The sequence below is a fragment of the Melopsittacus undulatus genome, chromosome 3 (assembly GCF_012275295.1).
Source record: "Melopsittacus undulatus isolate bMelUnd1 chromosome 3, bMelUnd1.mat.Z, whole genome shotgun sequence".
Lineage (NCBI taxonomy): Eukaryota > Metazoa > Chordata > Aves > Psittaciformes > Psittaculidae > Melopsittacus > Melopsittacus undulatus.
In genome coordinates, this window is record NC_047529.1 from 95,739,234 (window position 1) to 95,749,781 (window position 10,548).

A 10,548-nucleotide genomic window follows, 5' to 3' on the forward strand; every position below is an offset into this window, starting at 1 on the left:
TGGGCAGTGATGTGTGCATGAAGCCGCACTGCAGTGACAGTTAGAGACAAACATTATTAGTTCAGTGCTGAAAGAGACACACAGGCTGGTGTGTGCCACGAATTTATTCACCACTTTGAGGTGGGTTCCTTTGGCAACAGTTTCACAACACTGTATGGTGTATCCGTGCACCAAAATAACCTAAAAGATGTTAAGGGGAAAATTCAACTACTTTTGAATACAAACAATATTGGAATGAGTGTAATTTCTTATATGGGTATATATACAACTAATTTTATAATGAAGCTGACATAGCTGTCTTGTTCCAAAAAGTTTGAGGATTTACAGTATTACAATCTTAGATACCAGCCTACTTTATTTTGAAACATTCTATGTGGACAGTGTTGGGGTATTTTGGGGAGAGGTGTTTGGTTTGGGGTTTTTTAACTATACTAAAAGTAGAGGCAAACTGCAGAATTTATCTGTGGGAGTGTAGTAGTGCTGCTTCTTACACAGCTTCCTTAAATCTTATTTACTCCTTAGGATTATCAGACTTGGCTTGACCTCAGAGAATTTGAAACACGCATTGGAGAGCGTTACATTACCCACGAGAGTGATGATGCACGCTGGAAAGAGCATGCTTATGAACACAACCTTGAGTACCCCCAGCATTTTATTATGGCTCCCAACCCAGATGATATGGAAGAAGACCCTTGATCTATTCATTATGGTAATTGCAGCAAGGAAAGATACTCCGACAGAAACTGAAGATAAGTTTTGGCACAACTGTTGCTCTTTCTGAATGCTGTACACTGCTCAGTGTGCAATGCCCCAGAGGATTCTGCGTTGACTTGGGAATAGACTGTCATCTGACAAGCTTCTCTCCATCTCTGCTTAAACTATGAGTAGTTACTGGACAGTGGCACAGGCCCCGCTGGGTAGCATTTCACAAAGTTGTGTGACTACAAAGCCATTACTGAGGTGTAAGGTGCACACACTGAATGGTTTGTGTGGTTTCAAGGTTTGGACTGGTTTTGGTTTGTTGGTTTTGTTGTTTGTTTTGGGTTTTTTTTCATAGCCTACACAATAAGAATTTTGTAATGGTTTTCTAATCCCTATTTACTAGGCCATAGAGGACTGTTTTCTGTTACTTAGATACATCTCCCATTTCTTAAACTCTGCATGGTGGAAAGAGACTGTAAAAAGAAATCAGTGCAGAATACCTTGGCTAATAGCAAAACGTGGTGTTTTAGGTCAAATACAGCCTCACAGATGAAGGAATAACTTGCTGCTGGTAATACAGTTAAATATATATGTCTTTGCCCTAACTGAACTTTTTCCAGCTACCCTCAAAAAAGAGAACCCCCCCTAACTTCTCACATTCCTCTTGAAATGCTGGCTGACAATCCAAAGAGATGACAATCAAAGCTATGCTAGTCCTTTCTGTTGTCTGTTAAAACAGAGCAGTAAGCCACAACAGTGTGTTGCTGCACAAGGCTGGCACACATGCTGTTGTTACACACCAAAGGCATTACCCAAGTAATGCACAGAGAGCACACAAGACTTGATGTAGCATACCTTTTCACTGTGGAAAACCAGCTTCTAGCAGAAGGATGTGGAAAAATAGGGAAGAGCACATGCAACTTTCTCCTGTTGCTCTGAGTAATTAGATTTTTTATTTTTTTCTAATATTTTTCTAGTATTTTTAAGATTCTCTGGACTTACATGAGGAGCACTTTGTAGCCTGCGAGCTTGTGTCTTAACTCTGCTCAAAACCTGGGAGCAACACTGGGTATCACATCACCTGTTGCGTATGCCAAGGCAGCTGGTCTGTAGGAGAATGGGCTTTGCCTTCTGACCTTAACCTGCAGCCCCTCCTTGTCCTTTTTACTGTGGTGGTTGAGCTGAAAGAAGAGTCCCAGACCAACTCCTAATGCAGTTTCTATGCAGATGCCTCCGCTGATGGATTTCCAACCATTTATGGACTTGTGGCACAATAGAGGGTAAGCAGCAGTGTTCTTTGAAATGATGCCCTCAGAGGACAGTGTAGCTGTCAGAGTTCATGGTATTTCAAAAGTGTTTAAAGCCATGAATGCTAAGTGCAAAGAGAAGAAAGGTTGTTTTGGTTTTTGTCTGATTTTGGGAAATGGAAAAAGTGAAGTCTTCCTTTCTGTGTGGGATAACAGCATTGTGATGCTGGAAGGTGCTGAACGGCTGTACATATCCCTGTTCTGCCAAGCTGCTCAACTGCAGCTTGATTTTAAATACTTTTTAAAGAACTAATACAGGCTTGAACTGCAAAGTCAGTGAGAGGCTTCGGGGTATATCCTCTCTCTCCTGGAAACACTTTTTGTATGTGTTTTTGTAGATAAGTATTTTTTCTACTGTTATTCAGGTAAGAAAGCAGGTGAGCAGACTTTTTCTATGTTAGATATACATAAAGTTTGGCAAGGTTATTTCAGGGCTGGCAGCTGCTTGCAGTGACAGTGACCTGGTGATAGTAACATCAGCAGCAGGAATATATAACCACAGGTAGGTTTGGATGTTTAACCTGTCTTTTCCTATTGCCTTTGATCTGGCTGCCACTACATTCTGCAGGTATCCAGGCTGGTAAAGGCTACACTCTGGCTCCCGTGTTAGGGCATACCAAACCTTGCACAAGATGCTAGTGCATGGCAGTGCCCAGCAGCCCTTCCAGCAACTGGGGTCCTCTCTACTAGCACATTTCTCTTGGGTTTGTGTAGGGGACCTGCCTGATGGCTGTCCTGTCATTGCCACTCCTACATTGGGGGTCACCCTCCCCATTCTGTGCTGTCAGGGCAGTGATAGCAGAGGAACTCTGAGTGGAACTGTGCCATCCTGTTAAGGCAGGTGTTCAGGACCAGTCCTGCAGCAAGGCACTGTTTTTCATCTGTGGAACCAGAGCAGTCACCCGTGAAGTCAGCAGTCTGGCATTTACCTTGCCTTGGCAAGGGAAGCAGGGTTTTTTTCCAACTTCCACTGTGCAAGTGCACAAATTTTAGTGAAACCATTGCTGTTTTCCATCCTAACTGTAATAATGCAGTTTCAGTCTGGTATAAACTTCAGCGTTTATAGTTGAGCTGTCACTTCAGGTTTTCCTGTGGTTTTGATTTGTTTTGGGTTTTTTTTGGTAGTGTTTTAAGGGAAGGAAGTAAAGCCAGTTCAGTCACTCCAAAAAACACAGCAGGAATAGAGGAAGGAGGGGACAAGGTAGAAGGCCTGGCTGATGTCTCTCCCCATGAAGTCTGCTGTGCTCCAGAATATTATATGAGCTATTTATTCTTCAGGTCGTATTAAAATAAATAATGCTGTTGGCAGTCAGCAGACATTAGCTGACTGTGTACGTAGACTTATGGGGCTAGACAATAGAAGCTGCAAGCAGCTGATAGTCAAGGAACCAAAACAAAATCAGACATACATTAACAGTAAACTTTTTTCAGCGTAGTAAAAATAGTTGGTTTTCTATTCCCTTTTTTAATACCTTTACTGCAGCCTTTTTTTTTTTTGACAGCAGTAGATTACAGTGTTTAATATCCCTACCCCTAGGTGAATTAAGTTGCATTCATAAGAAATAGTGCGATGATGATGCTCGAAAAAAGCTCATGTAAAATTTATAGCCTCAAAAGGACACTGTCAAGTACTTTTATATTTTTATACATCCCATTGTTTGTAAATATCCTCTGATAAGCTTGAAAATAAAATTTATTTCCCTATCAGACTTGTTCTTTTTATTTACATGAATTAAGTCTCCCGTCAAATGTTCTTGGAAGTAAATGGTTCTTATACTTCCTTGTTTCTGGATTTGTCACGAGATACGCCCTGCCATGGGAATTCCGTTAGCAGGTGCTTTGAACTCATAACTCTTTTTGCATGGTTCCTGTCTCCATTCAAGAGTATCAATCATTAAAACACAAGCACTACCTTTACTCCAAAATAGCACTCCCTACCAAAACACGGCCCTGAAGCATAGAGGGGGGTGAGAAAAGTCTGGAAAAGTAATGTGATGGTTTGAGCTTTCAGCTCAAGGGTGAAATACTTGGTTCTTACTGCACATGTAGTTATACACCAGTCATGGTACTGCAAAACATTTAATACTTGAAACCATAAAATGCAGGACTCTATTCCTTTTTATTTGTGTAATTTGTTCAGTAAGTTGCTATTGCAAGCTACTACTGTAGTAGCTGAAATTACTTCATTAAGAGTTCACTAAATCCAGCCACAGGTGGTAAGGAAGACTTTGATTCTTGTTTATGTTTCTTGTCAGGATGTGCAAGTCTCTGGTGAGGCAGCAGGGCAAAAAAGTTGAAACAGTCCCCCATCTTCTCGGGGTTCATCAGCATATCATAGCTGTGAAGTAACTGCTTGTGAGTCGCTGTGTCATGTGAATTCTGCAACAGCACCTGAAATAAGAAAGTCAATTACAGACCTTCCTGCTTTCCTATAAATTCCCTCATACTTGTAATCCCTCGCTGCATCCCTTTCACTTGAACTAACTTAGCAGTACTGTCCAGGAGAAGTGGTGAGATCTGCAACGGAACTCATACATTGCTGTATGTAGCAAAGTCTTGCATTAAATACTCCTAAACACAATATGGTAAGTTTACTTTGAGGGATCCAGAGTAACTTAAGTCTAGGAGAAGCAACCCTTGATCTCACCCATACATGTTGTTTTGAACAACTTCCCTTTGAAATCAGGTTTTATAACTGCTCTCTTGCTGGCTAAGGTTATTGCATGTGGATTAGGAGAGTTTATGCACCTGTAACACAATCGTACCTGCAGCCGGACATCAATGCCCATGTTTTTTAAAAACTCCCGCTGTTTTATGGGGCCCAGTGTGGCTGTTCTCCCCTGTGCCATCTTTCGAAGATAGCTGAAGTCAACATCTGCTGTCAGATCTGCAGTCCCCGGGGCTGTCAGCACGTCGTGAAGCTTGTGATCCCGGAAACCCTGAAAAATGTAAGGAAGTTGAAAGACCAAACTCAGCTGTAGCCCTTGCTCCCACAGCCAGGGCTAGCCAACACTAAGTTGTGCCTGTGAGGAGGAAGAAAAGCAATTTATACTTGGAAGATCTCGGATAAGTGTCAGAAGGGTTCAGATAATCCTTTCTGTCTGACAAGCCCTTGTGCGTACTGATTAATTAAGGGCTTTATTGCTCAGTTTTATCACTGCAGCATAAGGCAGTTTTTGCTATTGCGTCCACCCAAGTTACTTCTGTTACAAGAGCCTAATGCTCCAAACGACAAGCCAAAATATTCTGTAACCTTTTACTTACTATTTCAGGGTAAAGGACTTACCCGGAAAGTGTCAGTTTTGGTTCCATCATGACCATAGTCAGCAACCAGTGCAGCCCCACCATCCTCCTCTATCCGAGAGGCAAGCCTTTGAATGATGACACCAGCCTCAGGACACACTTCCACATGATCCCTTGTTTCCTCAGGCTAATGCAGAGTTCAAAGATCAAAACACCTGTGTTAGCAAACAAGCACAGGGCAAGAGTTCTTCACACCTGATATCTTGGAACTGTCAGTGCTTCACTGGGGCACAAAGGTGCAGGGCTGTATTCTATGCTACCTAGAGCTTGAGCTTTTGCTAACAGCCATTTTCAATTAGTGGTTTCTGAGTGCTGGATTTCAGTCATCTCTTCTGTCATCTACAGTTGGCTGAAATACAAATTACTCTTAACAAGAATACCTGCATCAGGTGAAACTCAGTACTGTGGTACTGAAAGAAGGAAAATAGCTCTTTGGCTGGGTGCACCCTTCAAAAAGGCCTTTCTGTGTCAGACTTTGTAGCTGGTTTTAGTCTCAGCTACTTCATTTTGTAACTTTAAGAATCCAGTAAACTTTAGGAAAAAAAGTAATCGCAGACCCGCTCCATTAAAGGCCAGTGTAGCACAGAAGCACCCAGCACTGGGATGAGAGCCTGGCTCAGACAAGGCTGCTGCCACTGATGTGACACGTACAATGCAGAACTCTCCCTGCCCCTTGCTGCCACTGTTTGTTCTCTGGAATATTTTGTCTGTTTAAGCTCTGATGTTGCAAAGCTTGATGTATGTGTTTATTTCTGTGCTACATTTTCAAGCATACAAAGTTAGATACTGTTGGAAGTTTCTCAGAATGGAAATGGTGAGCTGTATTTAGTCATCTGCAGGCTGAGAGCCTTTCTCCTGCTGAGCAACAGCAAACGTACTTGAGAGAGTCAGTGAAGATGTAAGGATGAGCTCTGGTAGGCACAACCTCACCTGGAGAAAGATTTCCATCGCAGGGGTACGGGATGGTGACAGGACAAACCGCAGCTGGTCAGGAACTTCTGGATCTATATCAACCAACACCTCACGCCAGCCCTTCTCTGTTCTCTGTTTGATGAACCCAAAGCACTTGTTTTATACTTCAGCGGCTACAGCAGTAGCTTGTTTCTTTGATTGCACTAACATGTCAAGCATTTTCATAAATATTTTAAGAACATAATACACTACTAACAACAATTATTTATTCCTATTTAATTCCAGTAACTGCTTTGGAAGAAGCCTGTTCTTTCAAAGAGAGGACTCAGCTACAGAGTCAATAAATACAATTTTAATTTTACTCAAAAGAATGAATGGTGCTGTTAAAAATGATGCTTTTCTATTGACAATACAATATTTAACTTACCAAAATAAAGTATTTTATTCTATCAGTGGTTTTAATGAATTAAACTGAAGTTGAAAGACACTTCTGAATCCTAACTAGCCTCTATTTTGCCACTCCTTACCATTCAAATGCAAGCTCTTCAGGCTTTCTTAGTAGTTGCAGATAAAATAACATGGGAATTAAAAAGCTGGAGACCTCTCTCAGCAGAAAAAGCTTTCTGCAAGATTTCCATTCAAGAACAGTTATTAATTTTACAGCTATCAACTGAATTAAGCCTTTTTTGTCCAGATTCAGTCAGGAGGAGCATTTTAACATCAGAGACAATGCATGTGTCTAGTTTGGCACCCTAATTCTACTCTTCCTCAAAGAGAGAAGGCATTTAAGTAGATGGTCCCAATTACAACAATCATCTTGCTATACCTGAAACTTATGTATTGGCAGGGCATCAAAAAACTCATGTGCAAGGTAAAAGCTGTAACCTGTGGAAAGGTAAAAAGAGAATGTGTTAAATTGCTAATGGTTCTATAGCAGTTTCCAGTTGAAAATGTAAATGCTTTTCTGACTTCTAATGAATTAAGCTAGTTAATGTGGTTGTGAAATATCTATCATTACTTCTTGCTTAGGTACATCAAAGGCAGCATTTCTACAGCTGGCTTTAGCTTCCAGTCCATGAATGTTAGATCAGTATCTTATGAAAGGAGGCTCAGATTAAGCCAGTAGGTGGTTTCCCATGAAAAGAAAAAGAATACATGCAATTGGGTAGCTGTCCCAAAATGCAGGTAGTCAGAATTGTTATAAAAATCACTTAATATCCTGTCTCAGACTCATACATGAAGAAATATGTATAACTACTTTTCTATCCATTGTGAAGGTTAGCAGAGCTGTCCTCATTATCAAAAGCTGCAAATGGAAGAAGGATGTCATCCCTGTAGTGAGACATTCAAGTTCCTTACCTGGCGGAATGTCCTGAATGTCTCTGTACCAGGAAATGGGAATTCCAGTCTTGCTAACACCTTTCATGTAGGCAGAATTGTCCTCAGGGTTTGACTGCACCTTCCCTCCTGTCAGCAGCAGCGCTTGGATCTCACTGAGCTTGGGACTCACTTCTACCAGATGAATAGAGACATCACATTTACTAAGTAAAGAGGCAAGCTGTTTGAAGACCTATAAAGGCAGATGAATTCTATTAGGCACAGTCACATGCTGCATATGTTTCTATGTAAGATAAAGATTTGGCTTTCATTTGACAAAGTAATTTCAGTGAAAGAGACTACATTTAGCTTTTCCAGAAGAAAGTGGGAATTTCTTCATCAATTTTAATAAAAACTACTATGCTTTTAACAAATTTGGCAAAATACAGCATGTGTTACACAGCTGTAAGGACAACAACATGAAATGCTAATTTAGCAAGTTAGTAATAGCCTGCAGTTTAGTAAAACCTGCAGAGTGTTTGGCATTAGGAGAAGAATGGTTCTGTTTTTCCAAGGACCATGAACAAAAAGTGTTCAATATCCTACATTTCATTTTGCTTATTAGAGTTTTTTCATTAACATATGTAATAGAATAAAAGTACCTCTGAGGTTCTAAATCCCATCAGCAATCTGTTTTAAAATCAGTAGTATTTTAATTGACAGCCATACAAGCATGACTGAACACAAAGGGTTAACTTTTCACTCTTCACTAGGGACGGTAGTGATTGGACAAGGGGTAATGGTTTCAAACTTAAACAGAGGAAGTTTAGATTGGATATAAGGAGGAAGTTCTTTACTGTGAGGGTGGTGAGGCACTGGAATGGGTTGCCCAGGGAAGCTGTGAATGCTCCATCCCTGGCAGTGTTCAAGGCCAGGTTGGACAGAGCCTTGGGTGACATGGTTTAGTGTGAGGTGTCCCTGCCCATGGCAGGGGGGTTGGAACTTGATGATATTAAGATCCTTTCCAACCCTAACTATTCTATGATTCTGTGATTCTAACTCAGAAGAAATGTGCCCCTGAAATCCCCAAAGTAACTGGCACAACTCAACTTCTGTATGACTGTCCTCACGCTATTTCTCCTATTACTTGCACTGACGCCTCCTTCCCAGTTACACACAGCAGCACCCTCCTAAATGGTTTCCAGTTTGGACAAATCTTTCCTATACAGAAATAATTTGTAATGGCATATTCCTGCCCTCCCCTTCTGAAAGCTTATAAGTGTGTCTGTTCAGTGTGTACACACTGGCTCGTATCCTGCTTTCAACTGAGACAACAGGTCTCGGAAACATGCATGTATTTCAATTAGCGTCTAAACTGCAAGTCTCCTGAGTGAAATGATTTGGTTACCAGGAAAAGTTAAACCCCAACAGCAAAACATTATTCCTTCAGATTTCAGAGTAGCCATGGAATAAAACCAGGAAGAAAGAATATTAATAACAGTTTTCACCTACCCGTAACATGTCATCAGTAAGAGTGCCCCTCCCCGGGCCCAGCTCCACCAGCTGGAATGCTTTTGGCTTGCCTGCGGCTATCCACTCACTGACAAACCATATTCCTATCAACTGAGAGAGAAACAGCACAAAGAGTTACAGTAACCACTCCAAGACTTGGTGGCAAGTGCAATAGCTAAGATACTATGGCAGTATTCTCTCGCCATATTTTAAAGTTAAGAAAAATCATTATGGTATGTAACTTCCCCCCCATCTCTTTAAATAAGTGGCTGCTGTCAGACTGGAAGAAGCACCTCTCCATCAGTAAACTTCCTTGGCTATAACAAGAACTTTTATTCCAGGCCCGAATTCAGGTAACTGCCCAGCTTCCCCTGAACATGCTCTTCATGAACATGTATTTCCCCAGAGGGAAGAACAGCGTTCAGCCAGTCTTCACTGCTAGAAGCAACACACAAACCACACCAAAGCCTGAAAAGAATTCCCGAGTTTTCACATTGGGAAACTACTGTAACTCTCTTCAATATGAAGACAAGTGCTACCAAGCACAGATGGTGGCCCTGATTGTAAGGCATGAAAGGACTTCCTGATCTTACAGAAACTACCCCTGCTCCTCCAAACCCCATTTTTCTCCTGGATAATAACTGGAAGCTCGTAATTGCTATTCAAGTATTTTGGCATTGGTAACACACCCAAACGCAGGCCTGGAAACCACACCCGGCCCCGCGCAGCTCAGGAGTGAAAGCAAGTTACTCCATGCGTCAGGCACTGCGCGTTACCTCTCCAAACACCTGAGTTATTTCAGGTGAGGTGATGAAGTCCCCGCTCTCACCGATGCCGCCGCGCCGTGTGTAGTAGCCCTGCGGGGAGTAGACAGAGTGGGGCCGGGGGTGCGGTGAGCGGCACGGCACCCCTGAAGGAGGCGCGGAGCCCCCGGCCCGTCCCCGCCCGCACCTGTCCCGGGTTGGTGAGCGCCTCCCGCATGTACTCGGCCACTGTGACGGGCCCGGTGGCCCGCAGCTTCAGCAGCAGGTGCCGCAGTAGCGCGGTGTCCCGGCCGGGCCCCTCACTCTCCGGCTCGCCCCCCGCGCCCGAGGAGGGCCGCGCCGCCACCGGAGCTGTGGGGAGAGCAGAGGAGGGCTCAGCGGGGCTCAAGCGGCTCCGAGGAGGAGAAGGGGGGAAAGGTGGCGGTTACCATAGTGACGGGGGAGCCAGCGGCGGCCGGCGGCGAGAAGAGCGCGGCGTGCAGGCAGCAGGACCATGGCAGCGCCTGCGGTGACTGGGGCGCCCGGCAGCTGCTTGCTGCTCCTCCCCGGGTCCTGGCCGCTTGCTAGGCGTCCTTCATCCCGCCGCCTATGTGAGAACGGGCAGCAGGCTAAACGCAGCTAGGGCGAGTGAAAGACAAGATCCGGCTCAGTTTGTCTGAGATACCCACATTCCCCCCCAGCTTACTCTCGTTCCCATCCTCCTCTGGAGAACTGCTCCCTCCCCACATACA

General features: G+C 43.4%; 2 protein-coding genes across 3 annotated transcripts in view; one reads left to right on the plus strand and one right to left on the minus strand.

Moving 5' to 3' along the window:
• Nucleotides 1-3,505, plus strand: part of PRKD3 (protein kinase D3) — a 36,680-nt gene extending 33,175 nt beyond the window's left edge. Inside the window, exon 18 of the mRNA XM_005146029.3 lies at nt 523-3,505. Coding sequence (XP_005146086.2) covers nt 523-696 — 174 coding nt within the window. The 3' untranslated portion in view covers nt 697-3,505. The remainder of the gene's footprint in view (nt 1-522) is intronic.
• A 670-nt stretch (nt 3,506-4,175) lies between these two features.
• NDUFAF7 (NADH:ubiquinone oxidoreductase complex assembly factor 7) lies at nt 4,176-10,490 on the minus strand. Of its 2 annotated transcripts, XM_034061142.1 has the most exons (10): nt 10,246-10,490; nt 10,005-10,168; nt 9,830-9,910; nt 9,054-9,164; nt 7,584-7,794; nt 7,051-7,109; nt 6,243-6,356; nt 5,296-5,439; nt 4,775-4,948; nt 4,176-4,400 (listed from the first exon to the last, which is right to left on the minus strand). In XM_034061142.1, the coding sequence occupies exons 1-10, from the start codon at nt 10,310-10,312 to the stop codon at nt 4,188-4,190; spliced, it is 1,338 nt and encodes a 445-aa protein (XP_033917033.1). In that variant the 5' UTR covers nt 10,313-10,490; the 3' UTR covers nt 4,176-4,187. The 2 variants fall into 2 exon arrangements, with proteins under 2 accessions (XP_033917033.1, XP_005146118.2); XM_005146061.3 differs by lacking the exon at nt 10,005-10,168 and having other exon boundaries at nt 10,246-10,488.
• Between the last annotated feature and the right edge of the window lie 58 nt (nt 10,491-10,548).